The following is an 18,461-nucleotide window of genomic DNA, read 5'->3' on the forward strand; positions in this document are numbered from 1 at the left end:
CATAGTGGGTGTGTGTCTTCTAAATCAAGATCTTGCCTGACTCTATTCTCAGACCCTCAGTCTTTCTCCATCAGCTTTACCCAAAAAAACAGAAAAAAGGTGACAAGTCTTATTTGTGGTGTGTGTTCTATAGTTTGTAAAATGCAAGGGCAATTCTGGGTGTACAAGGGAAGGCCAAGTAGGCCATTAGTTACTTCCTCCCACAAATACTGCACACTGCCAGACACGGCAATAGCCAGGTACTGGGAATACAGACATCAGCTGGGTAGACTCCTCCCTTCCCTCAGCCATCCAGGGTCATTATTTTAAGTGATGATTACAAAGTTGTCAAATCACTCCTTCACTAATATGGCGAAAGTGTATTTCTGCATTATAAGAATGAGACAAAATCATTCTTTTTGAGATTTTTTTTGTTTTCTTTTTGAGCCAGGCGTCTCACTATGTTGCCCAGACTGGTCTTGAACTCCTGGGCTCAAGCAGTCTACCCGTCTCAGCCACCTAGATAGCTGGGATTACAGGTACTCTCAGGTTTAACAGAAGGCTGAGAAAGGTTTTCTGTCAGGAAATCAAGGAAAGACGTGAGTTTCCTCCTGCTCTTGACAGGTGAACATTTATCAATTCTCTTTCTTTGCCATTGGGATCATTCAAATAGAGCAACAAAACCTGACAGAGCTCTGGGTCACTCTGCCTGAGCACCCACTGAACAGAGTGTGATGAGTTGGGACTAACTTTTAACACTAACTACAGGTCCTGGGACTTTTATGCAGGCCTCTGACCACGGCCATTGAAGTAGGGGTTGCCTGTCCTCTGTGGCTTGATCAAAGGCACACAGGTGTGGCACGGTAGGGAGGAGGACAATGAAGGCGACAGGATTCGAACCAGCCTTCCTGAAGGCCAAGTCCTGGACAAGGCATTCCAATGAGGTGGGGGCGGGGAGTGTGGCCCTGACGCCTCCCAGCAGGGCGCCTCGAGCCCCCATCCCTGCCGCGGCTCGGGCTGCCCTGCGGTCCTGGGTCACAAAGGCGGTTGCCAGGCGCCACGAACAGCGGCCGCCACTTTGGAGCGTGCGACCCTCGGAGTTCAGCAGGTGAGCCCCGGGCCCGGATGGTGGGACTGGGCCCGGGTTCCCACCGCATCGTCCGCCTCAGCCAGAACCTTCTGGTCCCCGCCCCCGGATAGGGACCCAGGAGGCCCAAGCCCCTTCTTCCGGCGGGGAGTGGGAGCCTCTCGCACTCTCGGCAGCTCCAGACCCTCGGGATCTCCGTTTAGAGTTCAGGACCTCAGCTGCACTTTGGCGCTAACGCCCTGTTTCCCAGGTGGGGAAATCAAGAGATGGGGTTCCTTGGAATGGGAAGTGGGGTGTGAAGGGGAAACCTTTTTGGCCAGGAGAATCAGGTGTTCCATATCAAGAGCTATTGAGCAGCTTGAGCAGACTTGGTAGGTTCAAGCCCTTCTGGAGTGGTTGGCAGTGACTTCCGGGCGGTGGGGATGGGGTGAACCATCTTTAAACTTTGTGCGAAGTGGTGCAGGGACCTAGGTTTAGAAGCCCTCTCATCCCATGTTGGTTCTGCCGAATATTTTGGCTGACTCCTGACCTCAAGTGATCGGCCCGCCTTGGCCTCCCAAAGTGCTGCGATTGCAGGCCTGAGCCACCGCGCCGCGACCTAGGCTGGACGTTTGACAAAGACTTTTACTTCTACCTCTATTTCCTCTTAGAAGATGTGACAAGAAAAGGATCCGGGGGGCCCAGGCCCGGTGGCTCACGCCTGTAATCCCAGCACTTTGGGAGGCCGAGGCGGGCGGATCACGAGGTCAAGAGATCGAGACAATCCTGGCTAACACGGTGAAACCCTGTCTCTACTGAAAATACAAAAAAATTAGCCGGGCGTGGTGGCGGGCGCCTGTAGTCCCAGCTACGGGAGGCTGAGGCAGGAGAATGGCGTGAACCCGGGAGGCGGAGCTTGCAGTGAGCTAAGATCGCGCCACTGCACTCCAGCCTGGGCGACAGAGCTAGACTCTGTCTCAAAAAAAAAAAAAAAAAAAAAAAGAAAGAAAGAAAAGGATCCTGGGATTAAATACTTTTTTAAATCCCATATTATGGGATTAAAAATATGCTTGGCAGCATTCATACCCTTCGCCCACCTTGCCATGGTGGTGTACCACAGTAGTCCCTCTCTTGGATACATGCTCTGAAGGTCAAGATATCAAGCACCAGAAGCCTTTCACAGGGTGTTTGGGATAGATAATTGTCCCTTGGGTGTCCCTTTCTCATTCTAAGGCAGCCCAGATATTTGAACACTTAGTACTTTGCAAAGAGCCGACATAGATCATGAGAAACATACTAGTTGGAGAAAATCAACAAATCCCCCTACACTAACCATTGTCAGGAGCAGGTCTTCTGGTCTGAAATGTCACCAACGTTTTTTTTTTTTTTTTTGAGACGGAGTCTCCCTCTGTCACCCAAGCTGGAGTTCAATGGCTTGATCCCGGCTCACCGCAACCTCTGTTCAAGTGATTCTCCTGCTTCAGCCTCCTGAGTACCCAGGATTACAGGCACCCACCACCACGCCTGGCTAATTTTTGTATTTTTAGTAGAGATGGAGTTTTACCCTGTTGGCCAGGCTGGTCTTGAACTCCTGACCTCAAGTGATCCACCCGCCTCTGCCTCCCAAAGTGCTGGGATTACAGGTGTGAGCCACCGTGCCCGGCCAACATTTCTTTTTTTAAAATGAACTTTTCTATCTCACAAACGGCAGTGAAGGTGTCAAAATTTTCACAGTATTTCTGGGGCAATTACTGGATAGGATGAGATCTGCTGCTATCTTCTGTGGGAGAAGAAGGGGCAGAGAAATACACTTGGCTAGAAAGAAAAGGGACCTGCTATGCCCACTAACAAAATAGGTAGGTGCTAAAAAAATTAGCTTCTGAATTTAGTAAAACTTCTTATATGCTGGCAATGTTGAAGGAGAATGATGGAAAATTCTAATTTTACTTGCATAAATTTTGAGTTAGCAATATCCTCACAGCCCTTTTTAATCTTCAAAGGAAAAAGAAAATTAAGGTCTTATGGAACCAGTAGGTCTCCCATAGATGGAAAACAAACAAATCAGAAAAACAAATTTAAAAACACACCCACACCTAGAAAAACAAAAATCTTTAACAATTTTTTGACTGGACTTTGGAAATGTTTTCTCCTCCCAGCCTGGTGTAGCTCCTCTGAGGTGGTATATAAATAACCCAGGGGTCTGCAAGTTGCTCCCTTGTGCTAGAAAATGCAGAGGCCTTTGGGGCTAGGAGATGATCTCAGTAATGAATAGTGAAAGCTAGAGTTGTCTGAAAGGAATAGCATAAGAAATTCTCAAAATAGACTATGCAAGAGGGCTTGTATAAATGCAGATTGCTGGGTCCCACGTGGAGTTTGTTCCTGTTGGTCTGAGGTGGGGCCCAAAAATGTGCATTTCTACAAGTTTCCAAATGACGCTGAAGCTGCTACTACAGGGTTCATACATCGCGAACCTCACACAATATATATATATTTTTAGATGGAGTCTTGCTCTTTCGCCCAGGCTGGAGTGCAGTGGTGCGATCTTGACTCACTGCAACCTCTGCCTCCTGGGTTAAAGCAATTCTCACACCTCAGCCTCCCCACGTAGCTGGGACTACAGGCGTGCGCCACCATGCCCGGCTAATTTTTGTATTTTTAGTAGAGACGGTTTCACCATGTTGGCCAGGCTGGTCTGGAACTCTGACCTCAAGTGATTCGCCCGCCTCAGCCTCCCAAAGTGCTGGGATTATAGGCATGAGCCACTGTGTCCAGCCACAAATATTTTTAAGACATGACTTTTCTGAGCTTCTTCTAATCTCAAGTAATAAGGTTTCATCATGAAGTCCCAGAAGCTTCTGTCACCTCAGAAGATATAGATTCTGTCATTAGCAGCTAATAACACAGCATAGGTCCTAACAGTGGACCTATATTCATTTCAGACAAATCCATTTCCTCATCTATAAAATGGGTTAAGACCTACTTCCAAAGGCTTGTGAAAAAGTTTAATATAAAGTTTTAGTACACATAGCAGTTGCCAGATCAATACTTGTAATCATTCCCTACTTCCCTTTATTAGAATTACTAATACCTAGGCTGGGTGAAGTGGGTCACACCTGTAATCCCAGCACTTCGGGAGGCCGAGGCGGGTGGATCACCTGAGGTCAGGAGTTGGAGACCAGCCTGGCCAACATGGCAAAACTTTGTCACTACAAAAAAATACAGTGAGCCAAGATCGCTCCACTGCACTCCAGCCTGAGTGACAGAGACTCGTCTCAAAAAAGAAAAAATAAAAGAATTACTAATATCCTAACACCTATTGGAATCTATTCATGGGAACTATAGAACAAGTTTATGTCAATAGTGAGACGGAGATGGGAATTTGAAAGGCCATACTCTCATGAAAAGCATGTCAGGGAAATTCCATGCTCTGATTTCCCTCCTTTAGGACTGTCAATGGCAGGATACCAGCTCTGGTCACCATGGACCCCACTGGATGAGAGTTTCCAATGGCTGCGGCACACGACACCTACACCTTCCTCCAAGCACCCATTCAGGGCCTCCCCCTGCTTCCCACACACACCTTCCGACCTTGAAGTGCAGCTGTGCTTTCAAGAGGTCACTCTAGTCCTAGACAGCCCATTCCTGGAATCTGGAGTGAGTTCCAAGTTACCCTGCCACACATCAGAGTTGCGAACGATGAACAACAAAGGACTGGTCAGGAAGCCCCAGCCCATCCGCCTCAGTGGAGTAGATTCTGTCTTTGGCAGAGTTATCACAGCTCAGCCACCAAAGTGGACCGGGACTTTCAGAGTTTCAGACAAGTCAGCCTTTTGCAAAATCATTAGCAGGGAGCACCAGTGGCCCATTGGACTGAAGGAGCCTCAGATTCAGATGACAGTGACTATGTGCAAACAGATGCTGCGCTCTATCCTCTTGCTGTACGCAACTTACAAAAAGTGCACCTTTGCCTTGCAGCACTCCAAGTAAAGGGTCCTCATTTGATCCCCATTTCTTCACACCATGCCCTTTGGTATGTACCTGAAGCTTACAGAAACCTGTCCATGTAAATGAAACTGTGACATTGTCCCAGCCATCTTGCTTTTGTTTCAAGCAGTGATGATTCAGGAGCCCCTTTCATCCCTTCCTCTCCAAAAAAGGACCAATGATAGAGAACAAGGAAGAACATTCCCATTGTAAGGTTGAACCATTTAGAATCAAACTAGCATTGACATGTACATGTGATAACCGTTAAACAAATGATATAAACCAATGAGCCTAGTGTGAACTCACAAAAACACCTACAACCACAATGAATTGGGGGAAAAGGGGTGTAGAAGAGAAAGATGTATGGATTTCTATGTACCAGGGGATGTCAAAAATCTATATATAGGTCAAGGATTAGTTTAAAACCTCCTCTGACCAAAACAATGAAAATAAGAAAAAAACCCTAACTAACCACACCCTAATACCACTGGAGTGTACAAAAGTGGGTAGAAATACTGATATTAAACAATACTTGCAGCCTGGCAAGAAAGATCTTGGTAGCAGCACTGAAGCTAGGCTTTCTGGTAGGCTACATGGAACTCATGAGTCTCCATTTTAGCCGAAATGTACTCCTAATGTAATTTTGTAGCATTTTTTTTGTTTTTTAGAGACAAGGTTTCATTCTGTCATCACGGCTGGACTACAGTAGCATGGTCTTGGCTCACTGCAGCCTCAAACTCCCAGGCTCAAGTGATCCTCCCGCCTCAGCCTCCTGAGTAGCTGGGACTACAGGTGCGGGCCACCGTATCTGGCTAATTTTTGTATTATTATTATTATTTTTTTTTTTTGAGACGGAGTTTTGCTCGTTGCCCAGGCTGGAGTGCAGTGGCGCCATCTTGGCTCACCGCAACCTCTGCCTACCAGGTTCAAGCAATTCTCCTGCCTCAGCCTCCCTAGTAGCTGGAATTACAGGCATGTGCCACCACGCCCAGCTAATTTTGTATTTTTAGTACAGACGGGGTTTCTCCAGGCTGGTCAGGCTGGTCTTGAACTCCCGACCTCAGGTGATCTGCCCGCCTCAGCCTCCCAAAGTGCTGAGATTACAGGCATGAGCCACTGCGCCTGGCCATTAATTTTTGTATTTTTTTTTTTTTTTAGTAGAGATGGAGTTTTGCCACATTGCCCAAGCTGGTCTTGAACTCCTGGACTCAAGCAATGCCCTGGCCTCGGCCTCCCAAAGTGTTGGGATTACAGCGGTGAACCACCGTACCTGGCCTTTGTAGCATTCTTATAACTAGATTAGGTATAACTCAGAAAACGGAAATAAACATTATATATACAAAGTTAACATGAGTTTGACGCTGCTTTTTTATTTTATTTTATTTTGGTCTTTTTTTTTGTTTGAGACGGAGTCTCGCTCTGTTGCCCAGGCTGGAGTGCAGTGGCGCGATCTCGGCTCACTGCAAGCTCCATCCACCTCCTGGGTTCACACCATTCTCCTGCCTCAGCCTCCCGAGTAGCTGGGACTACAGGCGCCCGCCACCACGCCTGGCTAATTTTTTTGTATTTTTTAGTAGAGACGGGGTTTCACTGTGTTAGCCAGGATGGTCTCGATCTACCAACCTCGTGATCCACCCACCTCAGCCTCCCAAAGTGCTGGGATTACAGGCGTGAGCCACTGCGCCCGGCTTTTTTTTGGTCTTATACTATCACACCAATCAAAAAAATTTTTAAAGCAGCCAAAACATTCCTTTTGACTTTCTTTGGGCACTGACAAGAAGTTCAAGTTGGCTGGGCATGGTGGCTCACGCCTGTAATCGCACCACTTTGGGAGGCCGAGGCGAGTAGATCACGAGGTCAGGAGTTCAAGACCAGCCTGGTCAATATGGTGAAACCCTGTCTCTACTAAAAAATACAAAGATTAGCCAGGCATGGTGGTGTGTGCCTATAGTCCCACCTACACAGGAGGCTGAGACAGGAGAATCACTTGAACCTGGGAGGTGGAGGTTGCAGTGAGCTGAGATCGTGCCACTACACTTCAGCCTGAGCGACAGAGTGAGACTCTGTCTCAAAAAAAAAAAAAAAAAAGGAAAGAAGATCAAGATCAAGTCAATCCTCCAGAAAGATCAGATATATCTCATCTCAGATGAAGTTGGTTCTTACAATAGGAGACATGATTTTAATCGGCAGAACCGTTAGCACCAGTCTCCATAATTTCTCTGCACAAATCTCAATTCAATTCCACCTAATCCTTGAATAATGAAGCAAATCCAGAAAGATAAATGAGGCAACTGAGGCAGAACTTAGAACAGAATTTATTTGTAAAATTGGTACAAGCCTAAGTTCTACAATAAATCAGAGTTTCAAAACTAGCTCCCAAAGTCCAGAATCATGACTCAGAGATTTTACTCTGCAGTGTAGCACAGCTGGGTTTATTCAAACCAATAAATAATGCTACATTACAATCCTGAGCCAGGGACTGTGATGATGTTAGACAATCCATGATGTCCACAAGTTAATAAAGCCCCCACTTTAAGAACAAAATATGGCTGGGAGCGGTGGCTCATGCCTGTAATCCCAGCACTTTGGGAGGCTGAGGCAGGTGGGTCATGAGTTCAGGAGATCGAGACCATCTGGCCGACATGGTGAAACCCCGTATCTACTAAAAATACAAAAATTAGCTGGGCATGGTGGCGTGTGCCTGTAGTCCCAGCTACTCAGGAGGCTGAGGCAGGAGAATCGCTTGAACCTAGGAGGCGGAGGTTGCAGTGAGCCGAGATTGCAGCACTGCACTCCAGCCTGGGAGACACAGCGAGACCTCATCTTTTTTTTAAAAAAAAAAAAGGAACAAAAAAGGACCCTTCCAGTAAGAAAGGCAAACAGCGGATTTCAAACTCTAACACAAAATGATCACAGGCTGGCAGAGACACAGAAGCGGGCAACAATTTATCTGGGGTCTACTCAGAGTCATCGTAACTCTCATCACTAACTTGCTCCTTTTCTCCAGCACTTACTTCGTCTTCTTCACCATCCTAAGGGGCAAAGAATAAATAAATAAGTATTTTAGGTTACTGCTCTGGGTGACCTCTGGAATACAGCAATTAGAGGATACACAACTGTACTATTATCAATGTTAAAACTTTTTTTTTTTTAAGGGAGTCTTGCTCTGTTACCAGGCTGGAATGCAGTGGCGTGATGTCAGCTCACTGCAACCTCCACCTCCCGGGTTCAAGCGATTCCCCTGCCTCAGCCTCCCAAGTAGCTGGGATTACAGGCAGGCGCCACCACATCCGGCTAATTTTTGTATTTTGGTAGAGACGGGGTTTCGCCACATTGGCTAGGCTGGTCTCAAACTCCTGACCTCAGATGATCTGCCTGCCTCAGCCTCCCAAAGTGCTGGGATTACAGGCGTGAGCCATTGTACCTGGCCCAATTTGCATAATTTTAAATAAGCCATGGTCCTCCAGCTCTACTGCATGTATATGACATAGGAACAAAGAGGGCATTCGATATAGAATGAAGTATTTATTACAAGTGGTGGTATGGCAGTGTAAGGTGGCTCACGCCTGTAATCCCAACACTTTGGAAGGCTGAGGTGGGTAGATCATCTGAGGTCAGGAGTTCGAGACCAGCCTGGCCAACATGGTGAAACCCTGTCTCTACTAAATATACAAAAACTAGCCAGGCATGGTGGCAGGCACCTGTAATCCCAGCTACTTGGAAGACTGAGGCAGGAGAATTGCTTGAACCCAGGAGACAGATTGCAGTGAGCCGAGACTGCACCACTGCACGCTAGCCTGGGCAACAGAAGGAGACTCTGTCTCAAAAAAAAGAAGTGCTGTGCTGGTGTATCTCAACAGGAATCCAGTACAAAATTCTGTTCTGTCTGGCTTACAATACTAGTATGAGAGATCTGCTTAGGGGAAAATACCAAACTAACAGAATATTGTCAGCCTCAAATTCTCTGAGAAAAAAGTAGAAGGGGTATATTATACAAATAAAACTGGGGACCATGTAAATAAAATAACTTTTTTGAGACAGGGTCTCGCTCTGTCATCCAGGCTGGAGTGTGATGATGGCTCACTGCAGCCTCCACCTCCTGGGCTTGAGCAACCCTCCCACCTCAGCCTCCTGAGTAGCAGGGACCACAGGCATGCGTCACCATGCCTGGCTAGCTCAAAAAAATTTTTTCTGTAGAGATGGGGTCTCGGGCTGGTCTTGAAATTCTGGGCTTAAGTGGTCCTCCCACCTCAGCCTCACAAAGTGCTACGATTACAGGTGTGAGCCACCCCACCAGGCCAGACTTTTCATACTAAATGATCTTTCTGGATCAGACTCAAATTGCATTACAGACAGAGGCCCCACAGCAGGGTTCTTAAATCTGAGCTTTTTGGTGCCTATAACCTACCTGAATTGTGACAAAATTTTATAAATGTACACTTTTTTTTTTTTTCAAGACGGAGTCTCGCACTGTTGCCCAGGCTGGAGTGCAGTAGCGTGATCTCGGCTCACCACAACCTCCATCTCCCAGGTTCAAGTGATTCTCCTGCCTCAGCCTCCCAAGTAGCTGAGACTACAGGCACGTGCCACAACGCCCAGCTAATTTTTGTATTTTTAGTAGAGATGGGGTTTCACTATGTTGGCCAGGCTGGTCTTGAACTCCTGACCTTGTGATCAGCCCACATCGGCCTCCCAAAGTGCTGGGATTACAGGTGTGAGCCACTGCACCCGGGTTTATTTTTCATTTTTTTGTGGAGATAGGGTCTTGTTATGTTGCGCAGCTTTGCCTTGAGCTCCCAGGCTCAAGCAATCCTCCTACCTTGGCCTCACAAAGTGCTAGGATTACAAGCATGAGCCTGCGCCAGCCATGTATACATTTTTATTTAGCTTTCTTTAAAATGTCAAAAGCATCTGTACCACAAAAAAGCATAAGAACTTCTATTTTTATTTCAGTTCTCTAAGGTGGCAGCTTCTGACTCTGTGCTTTGGCTTTCACCAAATGCTTTCACATTTCTATTTTTATATGTTTCAAATGTGTTTAAATGGTTTAACTCATTCTTCTCAACACTCAGAAAATACTTCGATGACTTCTCCCTTCTAAAATGGTTTCAGATATGAATTCATGGACAATGAGAGGCTATAATGCAGAGAATTGTCAACTCTATAACAAATGCCACAACTCGAGATACTCAGGAGCAATTCTAAGATTGTGTGGTTGTTTTTTCTGGGTCCCACAAAATTATATAAGCACAGAAGCTGTTATGGAGGGAACGGAAATGGGCATAGAAGCATTTGACAATAAACACAAGTAGGCAAAGTTCTGCTCCACCAACTTAGAACAATTAACAAAATGCAACCATCAGTGCCAGACTCTGGTGCCTTTTGCAGATACCTCAGTAGCTTTGCTCTTGGAGGCCTGGGATGACATGTCATCCTCACTCTCATCTGCTGTGCTCTCCTGGGAATTTTGGGACTTAATCTCTTCACCCTAAATGTGAATGGACCAAGAAAATGGTGGGTTATAATGATCACATTTAGGGTAATAGGGGAGAAGGTTGAGTTTACAGGCAATACAATGGAAGATATTTTAGCCATTCAAAACACAGTCAGACATGGATACCAACTTGTGATTCAGCATCTAGAGGAGGGATACTCAACTCCAGGTTTCTGAGATGTCTGTGGCTCTGATACAATAAGTAATGTAACGAAAGGTTCATCTTAGTATGCTAGTATCACACTACATTTTAAAAGGCTAGATTGTATTGGTGACTCTAAGTTGACGCTGAACATGGTTCTAAAATTTCCCAAATACCTTAAGGTATATAAGCACCATCACACCAACCACGAATGGCCATGCGTAGGCTAAAGGACAGTACAGTGAGGTGGTTTAAGAACATCAACTCTGGATTTAGGACCGTTTGGACTCAAACCCTGGCTCCACTCACTTATTGTTGAATGACATTAGGTAAATTACTTTACTTCTCTGAGCTTCAATTTTTATGCAGAAACAATAGTATCTACCTCATAAGGTTGATGTGAAGAAAGGAAGCTAATTCTCTGTGGTGCTATTTTATGTATTATATAACTGACTATAAGACTCAGATATTGTAAGCATGAAAGAAAAGGGCTTATACTACCCTATCTGAAAAATGTTGTAACTCCAAAGTAGTATTATAAACAACACAAGATTTCAGCTAATCAGACAACTAAAAAACCTTATAAATGCTCATTAGTTAAAATTAGAGATTAATTTGTAATTTCCAGAATAAGACAGATTGGCTTAGGGGAAAAAAAATAACAAAAGAAATGTTTGTCCCTGTACAAAAACGTTATTATGAATGTACCCTCAGTGGAGCTTAAAGGAGCCCCTCTGGCTGTGGAGGTTTGTACTGGTCTGACTCCTTTATGTCTGAGGCATTGTTTATATCAATGGCATGTTTTGGTGCCTTGCTGCCTAAGATGAGGGGTGCAGCCTGTGACCAGGGCCCATGAGCAATGTACCATAACTTTAAGAGTTAAGCAGTCACAGACTTAAGAGAAAAGTAGCCTTACTGAGAGACGAGGGCTTAGGTGACCTTCCTTACATGCCATCTGATGCTGTCACAAAGAATAAGAGTGGGGGATTATCACTAGCAGGATCCAAGGCTTACCTGCAAGTCCCGGTTTTTTAGATTGCCCAGCCAGAAAGCCTCTCTACAATTGTTGAGGGTGAGCATAGCTTTGACTCTGCAAACTAACAGTTCCAGGGTCTTTTTGAGCAGAGGCACATGTTGGGTGAGTCTCGTGTCCTGGTGAATCTGAATGGAAATAAATAACATCCATCTTTTGTGAGTTTATCATCATGCCTTCACATTTCTTATAGAAACCTTTGAATATTGAATAAGAACACAAGCCCTGCCAATATGAGCCAACGGTATGTTCCATCAAACAGGAATAGTTTGGCAGAGTAATCCAAAGAGAATGGCAGCTAAAGAATTCAAAGCCTAGAAGACATACCACCAACACCTCTAGTTCCTCTTCATAACCTCTTACTGGCCGATCATCAATGAATTTACCTAAAATATTCTTGAATATATATTTTACTGATATTAAACAATAGAGTAGCCCTGTTTAGCTAAGATAATTCCTTAGACATTCACTGTTCAGCCGGGAGGCAGAACTTGCAGTGAGCAGAGATTGCGCCACTGCACTCCAGCCTGGGCTACAAAGCGAGACTCCGTCTCAAAAAAAAAAAAAAATCACTGTTCAGGACCTTATAAATTTAGAACCAGAGGAGGAAGTAAGTAACAGAAACTGAACTCAAGAATCATTTGGTTTGCCAGTGACTGCAGAACTCTAGGGTTCTGTGTTCAGACAAAATGTGACAATACCTCATTAACTATAAGAAGGCTTCAAGTGGAAAAATCCTTTAATGCTAAGATGTTCTCATAAGACATAGATGAGTTCCTTGAAAGTAAGTGGCACAGATGAAAGCCTCTACAGATGGCTGCTTTAGAGCCACCTCCTATCTCCTGCAGGATCATCACTTACATCACAGTCCTGTCACCTAGAGGACTTTGCAGAAGTAAACATATACCAGCATTCTATTTCTGTCACCCAAGAAGTTTCTAGAGGAAAAAGAGCTTTGGAGTTTGAATCAAATTTCAGATGTAGAGATTCCCCTCTAGAGGACTGCCCAATCTCAAGAAGCAACTAAGGATTTGCTCTGAATAAACTGCCTTTGGACAGACACAGTCCCACATATAAAGGAAGAAGGACGGTAGCCCATGGATCCCCCAATAGCAACTGCAGATTAAGCCAACAGGCAGGCTGCTGATAGAACCTGCTCCCCTTCTTACCTTGGAATGCCCACACAGGTGATGAAGCAACCTTGTGTCCAACTGGAAGGTTTCCAGTAAGCTCAGAACATCTTCCTATAACCAATAAGTTTATAAATGCTCTATGAAATGTCCTGATTTCATTTTAGATTCAAGATACCCTTGCAATCAAAAGCTCCAAAGAGGATAAACTCTGCAGGTTCCAGCCTATGCTGATAATCATCTTAATTTGCCTCTCAAATAGGAGGAATAGCGGCTACCTCTTATTCTCAACTCTCCCATTTCTGTCCTTTGTATAAATCTGAGAGTTATAAGACCTGCATTTTAGTTTTACATAGGTTACCATGTCTCAGTTTTCCCATCTGCAACATTAGGATAAAATACCGCCTTCCCTTTCTCTTTTAGGGCTGTGAGGGACCAACCAAATATGGTGAGTGTTTTCTTCAACTTGCTAAATATGTATAGGAAATAATGTGATTCTATCCTTACTTCATCACTCTAGCCCTGGGTGCCATTGGCTAAAAAACTGTCAAGACTTCATTACCACAGCAAAGGGTTTTATGACACAAATGAGCTTTTTTTTTTTAAAATAATTTCTGAGAGTATACCTACAGAAGCATAAAGGAATAAGCAAATGACACACTGATACATGAGGACCTGAGAGTGCAGTAGCACAATAAAATCAGGCTAAAAGGAAGACCACTGTCAGATATGGAGAAGAAGTAGAAAGGTGGGTTTGATCCAGAGTGGGTCTGAGGAGTTCAGCCTACTTTGGAATATTCAGTCCGATTTGGGGATCTCTGGCTATAGCTGAAGTGGACCAGAGGAGCCCAGGTAGAACACTCCCAGACATATCTTCTGAGCAACTCTTCAGTGCATATCTTTGTTCTCTGCTCGTAGCTCTTACCCGGTGTTTTCTAAAACTGAAGTCTAGGAGCGGCATACATTGCTTCAGAAATGCTTCCACAAAGAGACGTCCGTACTGAAGAAGAGAGACACACTGTTATCTCTAGCTGAGGTATCTCACTGAAAGGCCTCTGAGGCAGAATAGCCTCATCCAGCCCAAGGGTTTTATTTTCTTATTTATATATAAAAAAAACCAAATTGGGAAGGGTCCAAAAGGTTTATTTGGAGAATGTAACTTAATACAAAAATCAAACTGGCCTGTTAACTAAGCCCCAGAATTAGGCAGACTTACCTACCACAGATACAGTCGATGGACAGGGAACTTGCTCAGCTTAGGAGTGAGAGCATAGAGGAGTAGAGGGGAGTTCTATCTGAGGATAACTTACTCCCAAGAGGGAAAAACTGGGTAAAGCTGAGGAAGCATATGACCAATTTCTAAATTTCCCAATCAGATAAATCACTCCTCTCTCCAACTCGCCCATCTCCCACATTGCACAAGGGTGGAGTAAAAAGGGAGAGTGACCAGTAGATAACAAGAATGGGGCACCATCCACTTGGAAGGAAACTTGAGGAGTGGGGAAGTAGCATTTTCCCCATAACATTCCGACTGGACTTCCCATCAAATCTAGGGCTAATACAGGCTATTCCCACAGAAGAAAGTTTGGCAATTATCAGGGTATCAGATCCCACATTTGTAAGGCCACCCATAGACTTTAAAGAAGAATCATCTACTCCTCCTTCCTCCCTTTTGCCTGGTAAGGAATGGCAGGGAAGGTAACTACTGCTCCTAAACTCAACTGCCCTGAAGCCATTCCTCCTAGTACTAAGATTCTTACCAAAAGTTTTCAAATTCATAGGAAAACTGGCTTCTCCAATCATCCAACTAGGGTGGGAAAATGTATCCATTGCCTTCCCTAAACTGGCATAGATTCTGGAAACTCTGGCTTGTGGGCAAGAAATTGAGCAATTTATCTCAGCTGAGGTCCTCTCTACAGTGATCCACAGGAAGAATAAATATGAAACAGGGCCCAGTAAATCTCTCACCTTCAAACACACATGCAGAACAGGATGACTGTCAAATACCTGGAGAGGTGAAAGACAAGAAACCAAGGCTGAGATCTGCTCCTTTGAGCACTCCAGCCTCTTTCCCACTGCGCAAAGCACAGCTTTGGGTGCTGTAGAGAATTCTACAATGGAGGAATGTCAACATTTAAATTAATATTACAAAGCAGATTAAAGTAATTATCACAACTGAAGTTCAAGAAAAGAAAGAGATGAGCAAAGAGAAATAAACTGATTCCAACTGGGAGTGTTGAGAAGATGGCATTATTAGAGGTCCAAAACCTTGATCTGAAGACTTAAGAAAGACTGGATGAGGCTGGGCATGCTGGCTTATGCCTGATATCCCAGCATTTTGGGAAGCTGAGGCTGGTGGATCACTTGAGCCCAGGAGTTCGAGGCCAGCCTGGGGAACAGAATGAGACCCTGTTTCTACAAAAAATAGAAAAATTAGCTGGGCGTGGTGGCATGTTCCTGTAGTCCCAGCTACTCCAGAGGCTTAAGTGGGAAGATTCTTGAGTCTAGGAGGTTGAGGCTGCAGTGAGCTGTGATCACCCAACTGCATTACAGCCTGGACAACAGAGTGAGACCCTGCCTCAAAAGAAAAAAAAAAAAAAGACATGAAAGAGGTGGAAAGGAGAGACAAGGACATTCTAGGCTGGGGGAATAAGCTGAGCAAAACCACGATGGAGTGGGTGAGAGCACAGAGTGTTTAAAGGAGAACGAGGGCATTCAGGGTTAGAAGAGGGAATGTGCGCTCAGATCATAGAGGACCCAAGTCAAGGTGAAAAAGTGAGGGAATTACAGATGGAAAGAGTCATTAAATAGTATTGTGGCATAAGTAGAAGGAAGGAAAAGACAAAAAAAAAATGCCTAGTGAGAAAAGGGGTTATCCAGGATGGGTAGGGGGACAAAGGAAGAAGACGACTCAGGGAGAGCAGGCCCCAAGGAAGAGTGGGAAGAGGAGCAAGGAGAGTCCATTTTGGAAGCCAGGACACTTGGTTTCTGCAGTTATTTGGTGAGATGGGTCAAGGAGCCTCCATACTCACCTTTATCAAGTTGATGAGGATACTGAAGTCTCGAACAGCCATGTTCCAGTAGAGGAGTTTCTCTTCATGAATCTGGGGCAGCCAAATATATGGGCACCTCTGAGTCACAGCCAAATACTTCCCTTACTGTATTCCCACTAAGATATAGTTCTTGAATTACACAGCTATACAGATATTTAAGCCAATTATCCTTAGATGTAGCAACCAGTGCATCCACAAGATGGTTCTGAGGCCTGCACATGTTGTGGTAACATTAAAACACCTCATAGGGACAGACTTTCTAAAAAGTTTCCTCTTCAGCAATTCCCAAGTAAGTAAAAGCCTTTGCAACATATACTGGCCATCAGACCAGGTGCAGTGGTTCATGCCTATAATCCCTGCACTTTGGTAGGCTGAGGCGGGAGGATTGCTTGAGCCTATGAGTTCAAGACTAGCCTGAGCAACACGACAAAACCCCGCCTCTGCTAAAAACAGAAAAATTAGCCGGGCATGGTGGCGTGCATCTGTGGTCCCAGCTATTTGGGAGGCTGAGGTGGGAGGATTATCTGAGCCCAGAAGGCAAAGGCTGCAGTGAGCCAAGTTTGCACCACTGCACTCCAACCTGGATGTCAGACTCAGACCCTGTCTCAAAAAGAAAAAAAAAAAAAGAAAAAACATATACTGGCTGTAGCTTCTCTGCTTCCCTATGCTAGCCCTTTTTCTTACTTGTCTAGCTCCGTTCTGGTTAGCAGGCTGCCAAGATCCACAGTATCTCAAACAGGCTGGCTTACGTCATGCCAGTTAGCAGGAGGCAAACTGGGCAGTAGCCAAGGAAAAGAGAGCCCATTCCTCACCTCTAACTAGAGGGAAAGGAAATTAAACTAGGAACTCTGAAAAAAAATCCTGAATCTCAGAAACTCAAAACAAAAAACAAAAAACAGCTTAGGAGAAAACTTGGACCCAAGAAATAGAAGAATCAGCAACTACCACCGGGCGCAGTGGCACATGTCTGTAATCCCAGCACTTTGGGAGGCCGAGGTGGGTGAATCATGAGGTCAGGAGTTTGAGACTAGCCTGGCCAACATGGTGAAACCCCATCTCTACTAAAAAATATAAAAATTAGCCAGGCGTGGTGGCGCATGCCTGTAATCCCAGCTACTCAGGAGTCTGAGGCAGGAGAATTGCTTGAACCCAGGAGGCGAGGTTGCAGTGAGCTGAGATCATGCCACTGCACTCCAGTCTGGGCAACAGAACAAGCAAGACTCTGTCTCAGAAAAAAAAAAAAAAAAAATCATCAACTTCCAAGTAATCCAAAGTCCACTTCTTGAAGTGACTATATCTTACTCACCTGCTGCGAGTCTGCTGCTGTGCCAGGCTCAATTTTTTTCACTGTCTTCTCTAGTTCAGCCATCATCACACGGAAGAAAACAACAAAAGTGTGCCTAGAAGACGGGAAAAGCATACGTGCCCACACCATGATGCACTGCTTAGAACTACCTGGGAAGAACCAGGAACCAAAAGTAGCTTCCTTTCCTACCTCTCTGAATGTCCTTTCACTAGGGTCCTTATTAGTAAGAGGATAGGGGAGTGGAAAGGACTCAGTAATAAGCCCAAGAAGATTTCCTGTCAAACAATGGAATTAACTTTATGAAAGGAGGTGTTATGGTAGTATGGAAAAAGCAATGAAGTAACAGTGAGAAGATCTGAGTTTGAGTCCTGGTTCTATGTTTATTTTATTGCACGTGTAAGCTTGAGAAGTTCCCTAGCTCTCATTTTCCTCAACAGTAAAATAGGGGCAATGATACCAACCTCACAGAATTATCAAAAGGATAAAATGAGATAAAGTGAAAGTGCTTTATAAACTGAAAAGACTACAAATGTTAAGATAACTACTGATATTCTGAGACACACACCCATTAAGTGAGACATACATGTGAGCACCCTGTTCTCAAGATGGCTAAAATATCTCAGCTGGGCACAATGGCTCATGCCTGTAATCCCAGCACTTTGGGAGGCCGAGGCAGGCAGATCACCTGAGGTCGGGTTCAAGACTAGCCTGGCTAACATGGTGAAACCCAATCTCTACTAAAAATACAAAAATTAGCCGGGTGTGGTGGTGGGTGCCTGTAATCCCAGTTACTTGAAAGGCTGGGGTAGGAGAATCGTTTGAACCCAGGAGGCGGAGGTTGCAGTGAGCTGAGATTGCGCCACTACACTCCAGCCTGGGTGACAAGTTTTCTCAAAAACAAAACAAAACAATACAAAACAAAAACCACCAAGGTCCTCTCAAATGTATTAGCTGAGAGCCCTTGAAAGGAATGCATAACAGACTCTCTTTATTGAATGAATGATTGTATCTACTGTCTATATCAGAATTAGATGAGGAGAAGCAAGGCAGTTGTGTGGAAGCTATATACATTGGACAGTGTGATTATGATTCTTATTTTTTTGAGATGGAGTTTCGCTCTTGCTGCCCAGGCTGGAGTGCAGTGGCGCGATCCCGGCTCACTGCAACCTCCGCTTCCCAGGTTCAAGCAATTTTCCTACCTCAGCCTCCTAAGTAGCTGGGATTACAGGCATGTGCCATCACGCCCGGCTAATTTTTGTATTTTTAGTAGGGAC

At 44.9% G+C, this 18,461-nt stretch overlaps 2 protein-coding genes across 10 annotated transcripts in view; one reads left to right on the forward strand and one right to left on the reverse strand.

Annotated features, from left to right (window-relative positions):
• Window positions 1-923: 923 nt before the first annotated feature.
• FANCD2OS (FANCD2 opposite strand) lies at window positions 924-6,375 on the forward strand. 7 transcript variants are annotated; one of them, XM_054481393.2, is made up of 3 exons: window positions 924-1,316; window positions 4,491-5,075; window positions 5,698-5,774. In XM_054481393.2, the coding sequence occupies exon 2, from the start codon at window positions 4,499-4,501 to the stop codon at window positions 5,030-5,032; it is 534 nt and encodes a 177-aa protein (XP_054337368.1). In that variant the 5' UTR covers window positions 924-1,316; window positions 4,491-4,498; the 3' UTR covers window positions 5,033-5,075; window positions 5,698-5,774. The 7 variants fall into 7 exon arrangements, with proteins under 7 accessions (XP_054337368.1, XP_054337370.1, XP_054337369.1 ...); XM_054481394.2 differs by lacking the exon at window positions 5,698-5,774 and adding an exon at window positions 6,188-6,375 and having other exon boundaries at window positions 1,048-1,316; XM_054481392.2 differs by lacking the exon at window positions 5,698-5,774 and adding an exon at window positions 2,441-2,901 and having other exon boundaries at window positions 1,061-1,087; window positions 4,491-5,134.
• Window positions 6,376-7,326: 951 nt separating this feature from the next.
• FANCD2 (FA complementation group D2) overlaps window positions 7,327-18,461 on the reverse strand; it is a 72,263-nt gene continuing 61,128 nt past the window's right edge. For all 3 annotated transcript variants that reach the window (XM_063661725.1, XM_054481388.2, XM_054481389.2), the window contains 8 exons: window positions 17,188-17,281; window positions 15,861-15,932; window positions 14,797-14,835; window positions 13,754-13,828; window positions 12,868-12,942; window positions 11,680-11,826; window positions 10,422-10,517; window positions 7,327-8,061 (listed from right to left, as the gene is read on the reverse strand). In XM_063661725.1, coding sequence (XP_063517795.1) covers window positions 7,987-8,061; window positions 10,422-10,517; window positions 11,680-11,826; window positions 12,868-12,942; window positions 13,754-13,828; window positions 14,797-14,835; window positions 15,861-15,932; window positions 17,188-17,281 — 673 coding nt within the window. In that variant the 3' untranslated portion in view covers window positions 7,327-7,986. The remainder of the gene's footprint in view (window positions 8,062-10,421; window positions 10,518-11,679; window positions 11,827-12,867; window positions 12,943-13,753; window positions 13,829-14,796; window positions 14,836-15,860; window positions 15,933-17,187; window positions 17,282-18,461) is intronic.

The sequence above is a fragment of the Pongo pygmaeus genome, chromosome 2 (genome assembly GCF_028885625.2).
Source record: "Pongo pygmaeus isolate AG05252 chromosome 2, NHGRI_mPonPyg2-v2.0_pri, whole genome shotgun sequence".
Classification (NCBI taxonomy): domain Eukaryota; kingdom Metazoa; phylum Chordata; class Mammalia; order Primates; family Hominidae; genus Pongo; species Pongo pygmaeus.